Source organism: Podospora anserina, chromosome 6 (assembly GCF_000226545.1).
Source record: "Podospora anserina S mat+ genomic DNA chromosome 6, supercontig 2".
In the NCBI taxonomy this organism is placed as follows: Eukaryota; Fungi; Ascomycota; class Sordariomycetes; order Sordariales; family Podosporaceae; genus Podospora; species Podospora anserina.
In genome coordinates, this window is record NW_001914857.1 from 1,066,026 (window position 1) to 1,082,910 (window position 16,885).

The 16,885-nt window shown below is 54.5% G+C and overlaps 2 protein-coding genes across 2 annotated transcripts, besides 3 other annotated features; both read left to right on the forward strand.

Moving 5' to 3' along the window:
• The first annotated feature begins 649 nt into the window (after positions 1 to 649).
• Positions 650 to 667: a sequence feature (primer IPH19B).
• A 46-nt stretch (positions 668 to 713) lies between these two features.
• Positions 714 to 789: an STS (microsatellite IPH19).
• Positions 790 to 858: 69 nt separating this feature from the next.
• Positions 859 to 876: a sequence feature (primer IPH19A).
• An 8,874-nt stretch (positions 877 to 9,750) lies between these two features.
• Positions 9,751 to 11,752, forward strand: PODANS_6_3430 (uncharacterized protein; the record flags this gene model as incomplete). Its single annotated transcript, XM_001910111.1, has 6 exons — positions 9,751 to 9,850; positions 9,915 to 10,224; positions 10,277 to 10,335; positions 10,393 to 10,444; positions 10,496 to 11,014; positions 11,068 to 11,752. The coding sequence occupies 6 exons, from the start codon at positions 9,751 to 9,753 to the stop codon at positions 11,750 to 11,752; spliced, it is 1,725 nt and encodes a 574-aa protein (XP_001910146.1).
• A 2,069-nt stretch (positions 11,753 to 13,821) lies between these two features.
• PODANS_6_3420 (uncharacterized protein) lies at positions 13,822 to 16,884 on the forward strand (the record flags this gene model as incomplete). The annotated part of the gene is made up of 2 exons (XM_001910112.1): positions 13,822 to 15,927; positions 15,982 to 16,884. 2 exons carry the CDS (start codon positions 13,822 to 13,824, stop codon positions 16,882 to 16,884), a joined length of 3,009 nt encoding a protein of 1,002 aa, XP_001910147.1.
• Position 16,885: the final 1 nt, after the last annotated feature.

Genomic DNA, 16,885 nt, shown 5'->3' on the forward strand with positions numbered 1-16,885 from the left:
CCAAAAAAAAAAACGGAGGTCTTCCACCCAGAACTCACACACCGAGCCGCTCCTCTAAGCATGCGTTCCAGACACGCAAAGCATAAGGGCGAGAGCCAACCCACCCAACTCTCATCCACCATCAAAGGGAATAAAAAAAACACTCACTTCTTCGCATTACTCTTAGTCCCCTTCTCCCACTTCGCCGCCTCAGCAGCCGCCTCCCGTTCACTCTCCTCCGCAGCCTTCCTCGCCGCCGTCTCCGCCTTCCTCGCCTGGCCCAGAGCCTTCTTGCTCCCCTCCGCCGCATCCCCTCCCCCCTTGCCCTTCTTGCCTCCGGCCATGGTTCGTTCAAAAAACCGTCACGAAATAAATCACCTGAGCCGATCTCAATGCACGCAGTAATGCTGTGGTTGGTTGATGTGCGTGTGTGTGGTATTGCGCGCGTGTGTAGAACAGAAATTCGAAGAAGTGTAATCGAAGCAACAAATTCGAATGCAAGCAAGCTTGGCCCGCGCCCGCACCGCACCCAGGCAAGTGTGCGTCATTCAAGATAAATGGCGGGGTAAATAATTGCTCCTTTCCTCCCGTCGAGAGGGGGAGTGAAATTAGTGATAAAAGTGGGGTGGTCACTCTCAGGAAGAGCAGCAAAGTGAAATCTCTTGGCCCGTGCGAGGAATCCAACAGGGACCTTTTGTCGAGAGGCTATCACCACCCGCTTTCCTTCCACATCTCACACACACACACACACACACACACACACACACACACACACACACACACACACACACACACACACACACACACAGCTCGCACACAAGCCGGGCGAGTACCGCGCGCGGGGAGTTTCCCCCCTGCCGTGATGACCACAGTACAGGCCGACAAGGGTAGACGGCAGGTCCGGTCCGTGAAGGTGACAAAGAAATGTGAAATGGGTGCCCAAGGCTTTGATATATATCCCATACGCACACATGTTCGCCTTCCCGGCCTCTTCTTGTTATACATACCAATGAGAAATCCTTCGACCAGGCACCGCAAATAAGGTCCTCCCATGTTCCTCGTTTCTGTGAGAAACCAGAGCCTGCTAGACTTGGATGTTGCCGAAGTTCAAACAATGGCGTGAAATACCCAGAGGCCGTGAGCTGCACAGTTCTCCCATCCCATGTCGCGTCCCGCCGCCGCTGGAGCGGCATCAGCAGCAGGCTTGACCGCCTCCTTTTTCCGCAGTAGCCTTCGACATACCAAATAAAGCCATCCCTCTCCGGCAAGACTCTGTGGAACTGAACCGATGCACCGCGGCAACCCGCTTACCCCCGACTCTGATGGCCAACTCAACATCCAGACCTGTCATGCTCTCACGACACTCTTCTGTGTGACAACGTAAACATAGATCAAGATCAACCTGAGACAGGCGCGGGTAGGCTTTGGGGACACACGGCGTTGGGGCTAGGTAATCGGAAATGGCCAAACTAGGAAAACTGACAGCCTGAAAAAGAAGCATCGGAGGCGGGCCAAGCAGCGAACAGCTATGTTCGACAGCTCCTTGCAACCTTGGCTGGCTGTGGTCGCGCCGAAACGAGTCGTCAGAAAGTGACAGGTCACTCGGTTGTGAGACTCCAAGTGGGATCCAGAACACACAACGGGCTGTGATAAGCGACTCCAAAATGCACCTCGCCCGAAGTTACGACGCCACAAGGCCGGCTGGAGGTTGTTATCGCGTCAACGAAACTGCATGCTTCTCAGTCCAGTGGTCCGTTCGGGTTCCTGTTTACGAGACCGGTCAAGATGGCGTGCCTGCCTCTCCGTATCTGCCAAGGGTGGTCAGGCTTCGTGTAGCAGTGTAGCGTAGATTAAATCTCTCTCAGATGTGACGGCGATCGGCTGACGGAAAGCGGCTTCGTACCTGTGTCTTTGCTTTTTTTTTTTCCCCATGATCGATGCAGTTGCTTTCCCCATAGCGGCCAGAGTTCAGAGGGGTATACGGGTGGGTGTTCCCGTTCCTTGTCCGCAATACGTGCCCCCCTGTCGCAGGCTTAGCAAGGGCTCTTGATATGGGGGAGGACACCAACGCATACGCATACCAATGCGACCAAGCAACGTCAAGCTGTGCCAGCGGTGATGGCGCTGCTCTTTCGCGGTGGCATGAATCATCCATGCTTTGCGTGCAGCAGAATGGATGCAGTCAGACGGCGGCATGGCCTCAGCATGTCCGGGTCACGGGGCTTTCGGGTCCGGAAGGCGAGGTCAGTTAGGTCGTAGTGTCTTCGGAGCGAGATCCGCTGGGGGAAAACGAACTATGAGGCCGCGGGTCAGTTGGCTGCACTCTCCGACGCTGCAGCAAAGCCAGTGGCTAGCTATGGCGGAAGAGCCATGCGGGTTGGTCCGGAAATGTTAAACATCCTGATTTGAATGCGACTGCGCCAATCATCCTGGCCAGCCTCCTCGCAGTCGCCCCGGAGGTCATCATGAACCGGGCCTAGTGTTGAGTTGCCCGTGGAAATCATCCCCAGATGGCTGGGGACAACTGAGACACTTGCTTCTGCGCAGCGAGAGGACAACGCTACGTTTGCAATCCGGAGAACTGGTTGATATTGAGATGGGCCATCATCTGAGACCCCAGAGCGCCAAGAAGGGCTTGACATGGGCGGCGAGGATCCTCGACCGGCTTGCTCGGGAACCTTGACCACCGGTGCAGAGCGTGCACTCAGCTCAGCCCAAACCACAACCTTGGGTCTGATCTGGTCGCCTGCAGTTGCAAACATGACGTCCTCGCTCTAGAAAGAGACCCTGTAGTTAGCCTTCCCCCTATTGGATAGCCCGGCTGCTTATACCGCCCCGTCTCAAAGCGGATCGGCACTCTATTCTGATGTTACAGATCAGCTCGGACGCTGACCGCCACCAGCAACTCCTTTGATGATAGGGGAACGGTTTTTCTGGATTCAAGGCCAACGGGGGGAAACATCGTATCGACACCCAAGGCCCCATTGGTGGACGAAACAAGAAGGAGGTTTCTTGTGCAGAGCACCGAGGCCAGCGTCGCTTACCAGTCAGTGCGGGTAGAGGCGCACAGGCGCTGCAAGACGCAGTGTTGGTCGAATCGCGTTTGCCCTGCAGGGCTAATTCATGCGGAATCCCTACACGATAGTCATCTAAACCTTGGAAATAACCACCGTGGATGTCTCACTGTCAGTGACGAGCAACGCTCGCGTGGGGCGCAGTGAGCAGACGAGTGTCTGCCGTGCACCTGGGCGGTTTTCCAGATCCAGATAGCACGAAGAGGAGATCCCATAGGCATGGCTCCGGCGCGCACACATGCTTCTACCTACTGCATCACACAGGCTTGCTGCGGCGTAGACGGCACTTGTCCGGGGTACGGAGAGTCAAGAAGGATTGGCGCCCTGGTGTTGATGGGCCAGAGAGGCAGCAGGATCGTTGCAAGCGCAGGAGGACCGATTAGAAACAATGTTTTGCTGATGAAAGTGCCGTCAGTCCGCAACCGAGATGCAGTGCACCGTCGCGAGCCATGGTTTGGACAAAAAGGCGGGGATGAGAAAACGGTTCTTTGGTGAGGTGGCTGTAGTTGCATGTATGTAGCCCTTTACAGCGAGCGAGAAGAGGTGAGGTTGCAACAGAGGCGTGTAAGAGATGTGCCGTCTGGTAGCGTACCCTTCCTCCGTCGTCCTTGTAAGCGTGCGGCTAAACCTCGGACTGGTCGTACGTCGTCTGGCCCCCTCTGGCCCTTCCTCAGCAATCGTCACACAACCTGGAGGAAGCCGCTCCTTCGTCCTTCTTGCCTCGGCTGGGGAGGATTCCGCTGATACGACTATTGCTTCCCGTCTTCTGCAAGGTTCCAGGCATTGCTAAAAGCAGGCAAGTAAACCTGAGAAAGGACGGAGCCAGCAGCAACGGACCTTCCCATGTGAGGTCTAAGTCGGTGCTGTTGGTTGACGTTACGAGCTGCCCAGAAGGTCTCTCTGGTTAGCGTCTCACACAAGGTCCCGCGTTCCATGTCGAACCTGGAAGATTCCGTATAAAGGATAGATGTGGACATGAGAGCCACAGGCAGTCAGCGTGCGCGTGGGGGAATATCGTGCGAAGACTTGTCGATTGGCCAGCTTGCGGCAACCAGGCAGGGGAGACGGGTTGTTTTGTAGATCCATGCTGCATCCCTAAGCAAGGTCGGCCGTTTTCAAGGCAACTTGTGTCTGATGTTGCTGGAACTGACGGAGTCGGTGAGGGGACATTGCACCGGTGAAGTGCCGGTGTGTACCGTATGTTGTTGACATCGTCTGGGGTTGGTTGCGCGGAGGGTGACGGCCCTGGTGGAGCTGTGGTCTCAGCCCCATGGTAAGCGGTGCCCGGCTTTTGGCCGGCTTTTGCGGATCCGAACCCCCAGACTGTCGATGTCGGTGCGAATTGCATCTGTATTCGAGCAGCCCCATCGTTCATTTCATACAACATCGTCCATCCCAGCCATCCATCCAAAGTACTTCCTGTATCCCCCACCCCTCCTTTTCGGTGACCTCCCGCACCACCGAGCTGGCAAAGTGGACAAGATGAGTCCTCAGTGGTCCAGAAGCTGAATCAAACCAACCATTCGGCTGCTCCCCATGGGTTGCGCCAGTTTGTTGTTCACGATGGCATCCACCTTGCGTTTCAGCTTTATTGCCACTGCATATCACATTTCCGCCGACTGAGGGCTGGTTGGAGACGCTAGAAAAGGAAAAAGAAGAAAAAAAGCACTCGCAAATCAGCGGCCTTTGCTCCGGCCTGTGAACCAAGCACCACGAGTACCGACCTCGGGACCACGCAAGCCACCAGGGCTAGACCACGTCAAAGCAACAGCTGGATCTCCGTTTTCTGTCCCAGAAGCTGCACGACATGCAGAATGCATATTGGAAGACCGCAAGCAATCTTGCCGTTCAGGCGTAGGCCATGTAGTCATGTTCACGGTGAATTTGCCGACCCCTGAATTCTACAGTGTACACCGAAAGGAAGGAGGCAGATCGTCTTTGGTATGTACTCCGTATCGGGCTGGCCCTTTTTTTTTTGTGGCATCGAAACTGCAACAGGGTCCGCAGCCGCAGTTCCCACACCAACTTTTTTCTCGGGACTTGAGAAAATACTGCGTCATTATGAGACCCGACAATCTCATTGGCCCTGCTGTCGAGTTTTCCCCTGACAGTAGTTCTAGCAAAAGACGGGATGCAACCACTCGCAAATGAACGTTGGAGAGCACATGATTGCTGGTGTATGCGCGCCTTGAAACGGGGCAGCTGGAAGGTCCAATGAGCAACGTCGCCGTCTGGAGCATTTGGGGAAGGTTGGTTTCGTCTTGGCCCTCTGGTAACTGCGGGATGCGGATACGGAAGAAAGGGGTCAAATTTGCGGCAGAGGTTGATGATACTGATCATAGAAAAGTCTCATTGCTGTTTTTGTTCCAAGTTTCCCCATGTGCTTGCTGCGTGAGGGACTGACGTGGTGATGCCCGTCACCAGCCACACGGGCATTTACTATCGCCTCTGATGCCGTCAACAGCGCTGGATAAGCGCCTGCTGATTGGCCGGAGAGGGGGTGGGAGCAGTGCTTCAAAACCAACACCTGTTTACCCCGGCCCGACAATCTGGTTGGGGCTTCCAGATGGAGAATTCGATTTTCTGGAAGCGAGGTCTTACCAGGGTCACCCTTGTCGATCGAAACTGGCGCTCATCCCCAGGGTCCGTCTCGGGTACCGATTTGTCAAGATCTGCTGGGAAGATTCTGATAACACCAGCAGCAGCACTGAGCAGTTGTTGATATGCAAGGTTTTCTGCAGACCCCAGCGAACTCTTTTAATATGTTATCGGAATGGAGGCACTGGGGGTTTGCTCAATATCCAGGATGAAGAGCAGAAGTGGACATTTTCGTATTGTACAAAGTACCGGTGGTTGGGGGGAGCTCGGCAGATGGCTTTTTAGTTGCACATGGTCATCTGGCTCGGTGAGCGAGGCGCCTTCCAAGCCGCCCTTGACGCCCCCACCATCATGTCCCCACGCCGACGGTACGGCTCCGGTTGGTTTGTGTCGACTTCTGGTGGGCAGAGCGAAAGAAAAAGCTTCCCCACGCATCGGGCGATCCAGCTGAAAAATACAGGTCGTCCCAAAGACGGTGACGCCGTGCCGGAGCTCTTGCCGCCTGACGATAGCGGTGATGCCCACGCGAGTTCACGGGGGGCTGATGACGTGTGGAACTCGAGTTATGAACGCTCTACCCGCGACAAGAACACCCGAGGAGGGATGAGGTTAAAATTAGCGCTTGACATGACGGGAGCGAATCCGACCTGGCATGTGTGGCATGATACCTGGTGTTGATGGTGTTGATACTTGCGGGATATTAGGCGGCATACCGCCATTTAGTATAATGCACATGGAGCCTCGTAGCCTGGGCGATCACCGTGGCTTCTCAGTCGCTACCATTGCATAGGGTCAAAAACCACGCACAAGATGGTTGATACACGGGTGCTGTCACCCCGAGCAGCTCTGCTGATTGGCGGGCTTGTATGGCCGACGTTCCAGGCTGTTTGACTGACCAATTGGTGCTGCGAACCCTGCCATCCATCCGGAACGCTGGGCTGGACTAGGACTGTCAGTACGAAAACAGGACTGGGAGTGTACATGAAGCTGTCGATATGTACCTGGATGAGAGCTACGCAGTGTCTGCAAGGTCGTTCAGTGGTTCGGTCTGGTGTTCCCAACAAAGTCGGCGCGGTGACAGGGCCTGTTGCGGGGCCAATGTAATCAACATCGCTCGTTCGAGTATCCTGCTCGGGCTATCTCCAGGGGTTTTGATGAAAGTGCACTTTTCGAAATCATGAAAATGAAGCAATTGCAGAGTCTTAATCTGTGTCTTCGGTCAGCAACTGGAGCCGAGTGAAGTGTAATAAAAAAGAGGCTTCGACCGGAAAAGTCCCATTCTCTTTGTGCAACCACCCCCTCCTTCCCCACCACGCCAGCGACAGGACATGGATTGTAGTGTATGTAGGAGACAAGTGCTGGGGAACAAAACATCCGTGACACCTCTCGGCGAAAAGCCCGTTGACGTTGATATGTCTTGAAATGTGTCTTGGATTTGCCCACACCCGCCCTGTTTCGGAGCCTCAACAGGCCCATCAGAAATGAGGCGCCCTCTTGGCTCACTGGTCGGTCGTGGGATGGCAGCGATGGCAAACGTGGAATGGCTCACCATCTCCGCGGCGCGGCATGGGCGGAAGTCAGCATCCTGTTTCCGGGATCGTTTGCTGCTTGATGTGTGTCGCCGTCAACGGCTCAATAAAAATGGCATCGGGCCATGAACGAGGTGCGCAAGAATGCGACTGTCCGTGCTTGTCCGGCGGCGAGCCAATGGCCGACACCTGCCGTCCATGATCGTCGAAACTCGTCAGAGCGCTGTGCGACGCGGACACCCCGGAAAGCAACAGCGTCAGCCTAATGCTCCGTCAGACCGGGTCCTTTTGCCGTTGAGGCTTGGGGTTGAACCAGATGTCTTTTTCGATGGAAGAAGCCGACCACCAGCCAAACGGTGCAGTGTAGGTGGGCTTGGGCTCTCGTGGCCCTGCTCAATGCCCCGCTACATGCCACCTGTGTGTACAGCTTTGCTTCCAGTTGTGTGTGTAACGTCGGTCCTTCGGGCTTCATCGGGCCTCTAGCGCATTATCCATACTGGGCTGTGACGGTCGAAGGATCCTAGTGGAAATCAGAGAACCTGATATTTGCCCATCTGTATGTAGCATGCAGGTTCGCGCGCCGGGAGGAGCATCACAGCTCTCACCTCACTGTCCAGCCCCACCTTTTCTCTACGGCGGCACGGCGGGCAACAGGAGGGGCGGACGAGTGGTTGAGGTGGAATTGCTGAAAAAGCAAATTCGAGAAAAAAAAGTTTTCATCTTTTCTGGTGTCATTCAGGTGTCATCGGCTAATCTTTCTGTCTCAGGTCAATCTGTCGCCTTGATTTGGCTGAGCTGGTGCCCTTTCCACAATCCTGAAATCGAAGGTGTTTGCTTTTCTCGGGTGCTTTTGTGCCTGCCGCTACCTAGGTGTTGCTGGCTCCGATCTCCGCGAGGTTGGGCGCGGCTCTTCTGCTGTTGCACGGTACCTCCCTTTTCACCGCTTCTACCGTAAGCTCCTCCCATGCTCCGATCGGGGTCAGCAATATTACCTCCCGTCCATATCGCTCGGATCACAGGAGAGCACCCGACCTCAGCAAATACTGACAGTAAGCTCTCAGCTACCTTGCCTGACGAGGTACATACATGCCTGAACTGAGGTGACGAGCAGCCATAGGTAGGTGTGGAAGGCACAGCCCGCTACTAGCTAGGTACCTACCTAGGTTGGTGAAACTACGGCGCTGTGTAGGAACAGGGAGGCCGCTATGCTGCAGGTGTGCAGGTGCAGGTATTCATGCAGTTGCGCCTTGGGCGAATGCAGTCACGCATTTAGAGACACATTGGACTGCCGCTTGATCCACCTCTGCTCTGCTTGCGCTCATATCACCGGACCTTTCAATCATACCTCAGGCCTTCCCTTCCGTATCATCCAGCAGCAAGGTCGATAGCCGCGACTCGCGACAGAGTAAGGCCGTGATGGAGATGACGCAGCCACACCTGACCATGCGATCCGGGTAGACGGTCTGCCGACCCGTTCGCTGCTGTGCGATGCCCTCTTCTATTCTTCTCTTTCAAATCATCAGCCCAGAACGAGGTACGACGGGTTCGCGGCTGCATCGAGCCTTACCCGGCCCCGCGGTGGACAGTTCGGCAAGCGCAGCATGCTTCCTCGCAAATGCAGACGGCAGACGGCCGTCGTCGACGACATTGGATTGGCAAGGCGATCACTTTGGCCGCCTTGTTCTTCCGTACCGTACCGTATGTGTGTAGACAGTGTCCTGTCGGAGGAGGTCCTCAACGGCGGACGGCGTTGTGAGTGGGTGGGTTCATCAATCCCACGTCCCAGCGAAACGGTGACGAACCCTCTGAGCCGTCGACGTGCCTGTGGGCGGTATCCCTGCAAGGCATGGGTGATTGACATGGGCCAGTCAGTAAAGTCGGGAACCAGCCATCCATGGATGCCAAGATTATTGCCCTGGACCTGGTCGACACACTATCCGCCGCGCTCACTTCCAACCTTGCGGTAGCACCTGAATTGACCTAGTGCTCCCCCAGGATCGTCCTGTCGTCTTCCCTCTGATCAGAGAGAGTCACCGCTGTTTCACGGCTTCCCTTCACCAAGATGATTTCTTGCCCAGGTTCCCACATCCCGCAACAACATGGGTCCCCACAGTCAGATGGCTGATCCGGTGACCACTGGCCAGGGCTCTCAGCCCTTCCCGCACCCCGGTGTGCTTCCTGGGGATCCCATCCTTTCTGGGTGGACTGCATTTTCTCCTTGAATTAGACCTGGCTTCTATCGGTACCAAGGTGTAAACATAAGTAAGCTGCCGACATGGCCGTTCGTCCCTCTCGTCCCCCCCCTCGCCCTCTTCGGTCCCTCTCTGTACAAGTACCCTCTCGGTCCCCCCCCCCTTCTCTCTTGGGCCGACTCACCATTGCTCCTTCACTCGATACATTGTCCACTTGGCACCTGTCACCAATGATTGTTTCACGTCACGAGTCTACATAACGTCTTTGTCCTTTGCCTATATAACTGTCAAGGGTCCCACGGCGTCAGCCACTTGTATCACAAACACACCTACCTCTGGGACATTGCCAGCCATCATCAGTCACCAACAAAGCACACAATGAGGACGAGACGACGCAACAGCATGGCCGGCAGCGAGAGATCAGTCGGCTCCAAGAAGCCACTTCCACCATATCCATCAAGACAGCTCACCATTCTCGGTAGGTTCTCGACTACCCAACTCTGCTATTGTCAGTCAGTTCAGTCTTGTCTAACAGGTTGCAGCTCTTTGCCGGATATGCGAACCCATCGCCTTCATGTCCATCTTTCCATACATTTGGCATATGGTGAGAGACTTCAAGATCACAGAGGATGAGAGCCAGATATCCTTCTATGCTGGCATGGTGACCTCGGCCTTCACCTTCGCCGAGTTTTCCACCAGCTTCATCTGGGGAAGATTGAGTGACAAGATTGGGCGCAAGCCTGTCTTGTTGATGGGAATGACTGGAACCGGTATCAGCGTGATCATGTTTGGCTTTGCGCCGAATCTTTGGGTTGCCCTCGGTGCTCGAGCACTCGGTGGCTTTTTGAACGGGTGAGTCCTCCTAGGCAAGCGGTTCTGAGGGCTCCCAGGCTAACGGAAACAGAAATATCGGAGTTTTGCAAACTACTGTCGCGGAATTGGTCACGGTCAAAGCACATCAACGTAGGCTGTTTTCTTGGCACACTTTCATGAGGCGAAGTACTGACTGAGTACATACAGCCAAAGCATATACGGTGATGCCGTTGGTATGGTGCATAGGGTGCGTAAAGATGTGATATCACCCATGGGATGAAGGGAACCGGATGGACTGACCTGGCTACAGATCTATCGTTGGGCCTATGATCGGAGGCTGGCTCGCAAAGCCTGTTGAGGGCTTCCCAGGTTGCTTCTCGCGTGACGGTATTTTTGGCACATTCCCCTACCTGCTTCCCAACCTCTTCAGCGCCATCTGCGTCTTTATCGGTGTGATCGTCGGCCTCTTGTTTCTCGAAGAGACACACGCTGAAAGGAAGCACCGGCATGATCCCGGTATCGAACTGGGCCGATCTTTGATGTCTCGGATCTGGGGGTCCGAAAAGGTGGAAGAGAACAAGGGGAAGCTGCCGGCCAAAGCCGTCCCAGAAGAGGAGCGACCTCTGTTGTCGGAAAACGACGAGCTGCTGCCCGGTTATCGAACGGGCTCTGCACGATCGTCGTCGCCTCCAGACACTGTTTCGGAGGAGTCACTCGATCTTGAGGAGGGAGGGGGCCTTGAGCTGGCAGAGGCCGAGAGGGCACCTGCAGGCAAGGTATTCTCCCGAGCCGTGATCATGGTGATCATCTCTTACGGTATTCTTGCCTTGTATGTTCCTCGCGCGTGGAAAAGTGACGACACGATGCTGACATTGCTTCTAGTCACACAATGGCCTTTGACTCACTCCTGCCGGTTTTCCTCAGCACCAGCCCACCTGCGACCGAAATCCCAGCAAAACTACCATTCAAGTTTGCTGACGGTTTCGGCTGGGACACCCAAACGATTGGCTTTATCCTCTCGGTTCAAGGCGTGTACTCACTGGCATCGACAAGGCTTCTCTTTCCATTTGTTGCCAACAAGATCGGAGCGCTTCGACTGTTCAAGATCATGTCTGTCTTGTACCCGCTCCTCTACCTTTTTACGCCATACATTGTCCTTCTCCCCGACAGCCTTCGCAAGCTTAGCGTGTACGGCATCGTTGTCTGGAAGATGACGTTTTCAACTCTGGCGTATCCGAGCAATGCCATCCTCCTCGCCAACTCGGCCCCGACGACACTGACTTTGGGAAGCATCAACGGCGCGGCCGCCATGACAGCAAGCTTGTGCCGAGCACTCGGACCGATAATATCAGGATTCTTCTATACGCAAGGTATGGAAAGCGGTTACTCTGGTCTGTCGTGGTGGGTTGCCGGGCTGGTTGCCGTCATGGGCGCTTGGGTTGGCCTCCAAATCACCGAGCCCAAGGGACGGATGGATGAGAAGGAGGACATGGACGAGACGACCGAGGATGAACCAAGGACGACAACCACACCAAACAAGGACGATCGCACAAGGCCTTCGCCATAGCGACTTTGACGATTTTCTTCTCTTTTTTTCTTTTTCCCTTTTTGTACACGAATACTATTTGTCGGGTGTCTCTGAAGTCTAGCGGGTGATTTTGCAGGAGATGCCTAGACGGCGTTTTGGGATGGGTTGTTATCAGAAAGTGACACTGAATTTCGGGGATTAGACCATGATGAATTTTTTTTTAACTTTTCAGACAAACCACTCTGTGCTGTGGGGGTACATTGCGAAGGGAGGGCGTGAGATTTTCTTTCTGCGGTGTCTTTTACTCAACGGGGTCTACTATCGGGGATTACTTGGGGGCGAGGGCGGGTACAGGGGCATCAATCACTATCTGGGCAACTTTTTCCTCTCGGGCGGGCGAGATTTTTTTTGTATTACAACATGGGTTACCATCAACACATGCCTTTTCTTGTAATATCAGGGCGTCTCTCTTGGATACCATGAGAAGATGGATCGGGTTTTTTTCTCTTTTCTTTTTTCGATTTCTGGTGGGTTTGGTCTTTGGTTGCCACAGGATTGGCTGGGAGATTGGGGGGATTGGGGAGGTTTATTTAGGGATTAGATATACCTATTAACCATGGGTGGTTTGGGATATTATGACTTTGAGATTTGAAATACAAAGATATTTATCTCTCAACAATTGGGATGGGTTTGAGCAGAGTTCAATGGTTCGGAAGAGGAATGGCTTCGTGATATGGGTGGTTTGCCGAGGCTCCCAGGGTCGAGGCTTGGTGATAAGCTTGACAGCCTTGTTGGGAGGGGCGGTACGAGGGGAGAAAGAGAAAGTTTGGATGCAAGGTCATACCTGGGGAATGTGAATTGGGAGTTAGCTAGTATTGTGGCATCAGCACTAACAACACCAGTGGACCTCATCTTTTGACTTGATAAATTTCCCGCAATTGTGAAACCTGAAAACAAAAAACTAAAACTCGAGAGTTGGAAAGTTGAAGGATTGTGGTTGGGGGGATAGGAAAGTGGGGGTTCTTCTGGGCGATTACTCGATACAAAAGAGCGAGTTCTGGCTGGTGATTCGTTGAATGGTTGTGCTTATCAGCAACCGCCAACGGTTGGGCAAGTGCGGTGGTGGGACTTTTTATTTTTATTTTTTTACTGAGTGTGTATGTAACGGGTGGTTTTGAGGTGTGTGTGTGTATTTCACGCAGGACGGTCCCCCTGTCTTACTCCGCTCCGTACTTTTTCTTTTCTCTCTTGAGGAAAAACAGAGGAGGGGATTGACCGAGTTCACCGAACTTGCTGACCGAACGGTGGTCATTTTTTATTGCTGTTGTTGCCAGAAGCTATCGCAACTACCGACGCCGTCGCAGGGAACGCGTTAGATCCACCGGCGACCAATTGCAAGGCTGGATATTATCTTTCGGAACCCCACACTTTTTTGAAGCTTCCGCAGCAGCCCAGGTACCGATTGAGTTGCCAGTTAGCAAGCAACTGATCGGTTTCCCCCCCCGCTGCTGCCCCGGTGTCGCTGTCGTCGTCGAAACAAAACAATTCAACCAACTTCTTTTTTTGCGATCTCCAATTTCGGGTTCCCTCCCCCTTTCCCACCGAAGTCACCCCGAGGACCTAAGAAAATATTGACGATTCAATGGGGCAGATGCACGGTGTAAGGAAGAGGTTAGAATAGAGAGCAAAAGCTGCCAGAGACGGGACGGGCAGGCCGAACAGGGAAACCTTTCCAACCAACCTTTTTTTTTTTTTGAGAGAGAGAGAGAGCGAAAGTCAATTGTCCCCACCATTATACCGTACGATACCATACCGATTAAACGAACGAACGGACGAGCTTCTTCCTGTCGCAGCGCGCGCGCGCGCGATACCTGTCTGTCTACTAGCAACCAGACTCTCCAACTGACTCGGGTTGTTTCCTCTCTGCTTGTCTCCCCCGCCTTTCTCATCGGAACTTTGTGTCGCATAGTATCGAGCGCGCTCAGTTAGTTGTCTCGGGCCTTTCCCGCGCCCTGACCAGAGACACCACCCGAGCGTCCGTCCGCCTTGCCGCCCCGTCCGACCAACCGAACTGGCTCGGCGCGCAAAAAACCACCACACCACCCACCATGCCGGCACCGGCCACCTCGTCTCATGCACCCCCCTCCCCCGACCTCCAACACCCCTCCAAACGAATGCGCCAGTCTAGTCCCGGCCCTGACAAAGACTCACCTGCCTCGTTATCCCTCTCCGCGGGCGCGAACTCGCCTTTGGCAACACCGACGCATGAGCACCCCCCTTCTGCTGCTGGTGGGCTGGACGGCTCGGCCAAAGTGGGACAGTCGTCCAGTTTCAGGAATGTCTCTGCGTGTAATCGGTGTCGGCTGAGGAAGAATAGGTGTGATCAGAAGCTGCCGAGCTGTGCGAGTTGTGAGAAGGCGGGTGTACCTTGTGTGGGGTATGATCCGATCACGAAGAGGGAGATACCGAGGAGTTATATCTTTTATTTGGAGAAGAGGGTGGAGCAGTTGGAGGGGATATTGAGGGAAAAGGGGGTTGGGTTTCCGAGGGCCGAGGAGCTGGAGTGGTGTAGCAAGGTTGGGGGGGTCAATGGGGGAGTGAGAGGGGAGGTTGAACAGATGGAAGATGGGGGGCAGATGTCAGCAAAAGAGGGAGGGGGTAATGGGGAGGATGAGGGCGGGGTTGTGGCGAGGAGGGAGACGGTGAGGAGAGGAGCAGATAAAGGGCAGGGGAGGCATCTGGGCTCTACCACGGGGATATCGTTTGCGAGGGTTGTTTTTGCGGCGGTGCAGAGCTCCGTGTCGGATCAGAGGTCGAACTCGGATAAGGGGGGGATAAGACCGTATAGACCGCCGGCAGGGGGGGTGAATAATGGGACGACGACGAGTATGAGGGATTCGTTTTTTGGTTTGCACACCAAGCCTACGATACATCCTGCGACGTTTCCGAGTAAGGAGTTGGGGTTGAAGCTGATAAACCTGTATTTTGAGCATGCGAACCCTCAGATGCCGGTGGTGCATAGGGTGGATTTTATGCAGATGTTTGAGCAGGCTTATGCAGAGGGGGCGGAGAGGGTGAGGGGGCCGAGGGAGCTGTATTGTTTGAATATGGTGTTCGCGATCGGGGCGGGAATTATACTGGCGGAGAGCAAGGGGGATCAGGGGACGAAGCAGTGCCAGCCGGAGGAGTACCATGCGAGTGCGATTGTGCATTTGGAGGCGTGTTTGGGAAGTGGGGGTGGGTTGGAAGAACTACAGGCTGTGTTGCTGCTGGCGAACTTTGCGCTGCTGAGGCCAGTGCCGCCGGGGTTGTGGTATATTATTGGCGTGGCGGTGAGGTTGGCGGTGGATTTGGGGCTGCATTATGAAGATGGGAAGGATGTGGATGCTGGACTTGGTGGTGAACAGCAAAGGGAGAATGCGGCGAGTGAGAGGGGGAGGAGGGAGTATACGAGGGATATGAGGAGAAGATTGTGGTGGTGTACGTATTCGTTTGATCGGCTGGTCAGTGTTTGTGTGGGGAGGCCGTTTGGGATTTCGGATCAGGTTATCACGACCGAGTTCCCTTCCTTGCTGGACGACAAGTACATCACGCCAAACGGGTTTCTGGAAGCGCCACCGAATGCGCCGACCTATAAGCTGGTTGCTCATCACTATTTCAGGCTGAGGTTGCTACAGTCTGAGATCTCGCAGGTACTGCAGTATCAGCAGGCGAGGGTTGCGAGGGATTTTGGGCAGAATCAGAAGAACCCCCATATGCACACTTCGCTACCGTCGCCGTTCCTGTCGAGGTTTGACTCGTTCAGGTCCTGGAGGATCAATATCGATAAGAGGTTGTATGAGTGGAAGATGACAGCACCAAAGAAACAAGATACAGGTGTGGCCTTCTTGACGGACTTTTTGGACCTCAACTACTGGCAGGCTATTATCATGTTGTATCGGCAGAGTTTGAGTGTGCCCGAGATGTTCGAGGGCGAGTATCACACTGCCAAGGAAGTGGAAAGCCCATCTGTCCACAGCGTGGAGCTTCGCGAGGATGAAGATCGTGTGTATCTCAAGGTGGCGGAGGCGGGCCAGAAGATTCTGAGGCTATACAGGCAGCTTCATCTGGCTGGGCTGGTCAACCATACATATCTGACGACGCACCATCTGTTTGTTGCTGGAATTTCGTATCTTTACGCGATTTGGCACTCGCCCATTGTTAGAAGTCGACTGGTAAGATTCCCCTAACCACCACGTTATCACCCCTCGACTAACCCATAAGAACAGTCCATGGACGAAGTAGACTTCACCATCCTCGCCGCCACATCAGTCTTCACCGACCTGATGGACAAGTGCCCCCCAGCCGAAGCTTGCCGCGACGCCTTTGACCGCACGGTGAAAGCAACGCTCAAGATGGTAAACGCCCGAGGTGGCTTCGGCCAGAAACACCCCCCACCAGCTCCACCAGCAGGAGCTTCTTCGACCACCTCTAGAAACAATGATCATCATAGAATGGACTGGTCATCCAGATCAGACACTGCTTCTCTGTCGAGCAGTTCTCACCATCAACACCACCACCACAGACAACCCCGCCCTGCACCGCCCCATCGTACCTCGAGTTCGATCGACCAAATATCCGATATTAAGTCGGAGGCGTATTCCACCACCCCATCACAATTCTCCGCCTTCAAAAATCAATACCGACCCCAACTGAAGACAGAAGGAGACGGCTTCTCCCTCATGCGCAACCTACCTGGTCCACCAAGGTCAAACGCCAGTTCTGTGAATGATGGGCCGTTGACGCCAGAAGCAGGTATGCCCTCTCCAGCTGGGGGACTGGCTTCGCCGGGAGGGGTAGGGGGGTTAGGGTCGCCGGTTATCAGTATGGGACCTCCTCAGCAGCAGCAACAAGGAGGGGGGATGTTTAGTCCGGGACTGTTGTCGTATAATGACTTGCGGGGGGTGGAGTTTTTGCAAGGTGGGCTTGGGGGTGTTGGTGGTGGTGCTGGTGGGCAGGAGGGGATGTTGGATACGAATATGGATTTGGGGTTTGGGATGGGGTGGGATGGGGGGTTGGGGCAGCATGATTTCAGTGATGGGGCGGGGGGGCTGGATCTGTTTGATGGGTTTTTCTTTGGGGGGCAGCAAGGATCAACCGGGGTAGGAGGGGGTGTTGGGGGTGGGTTGTGAA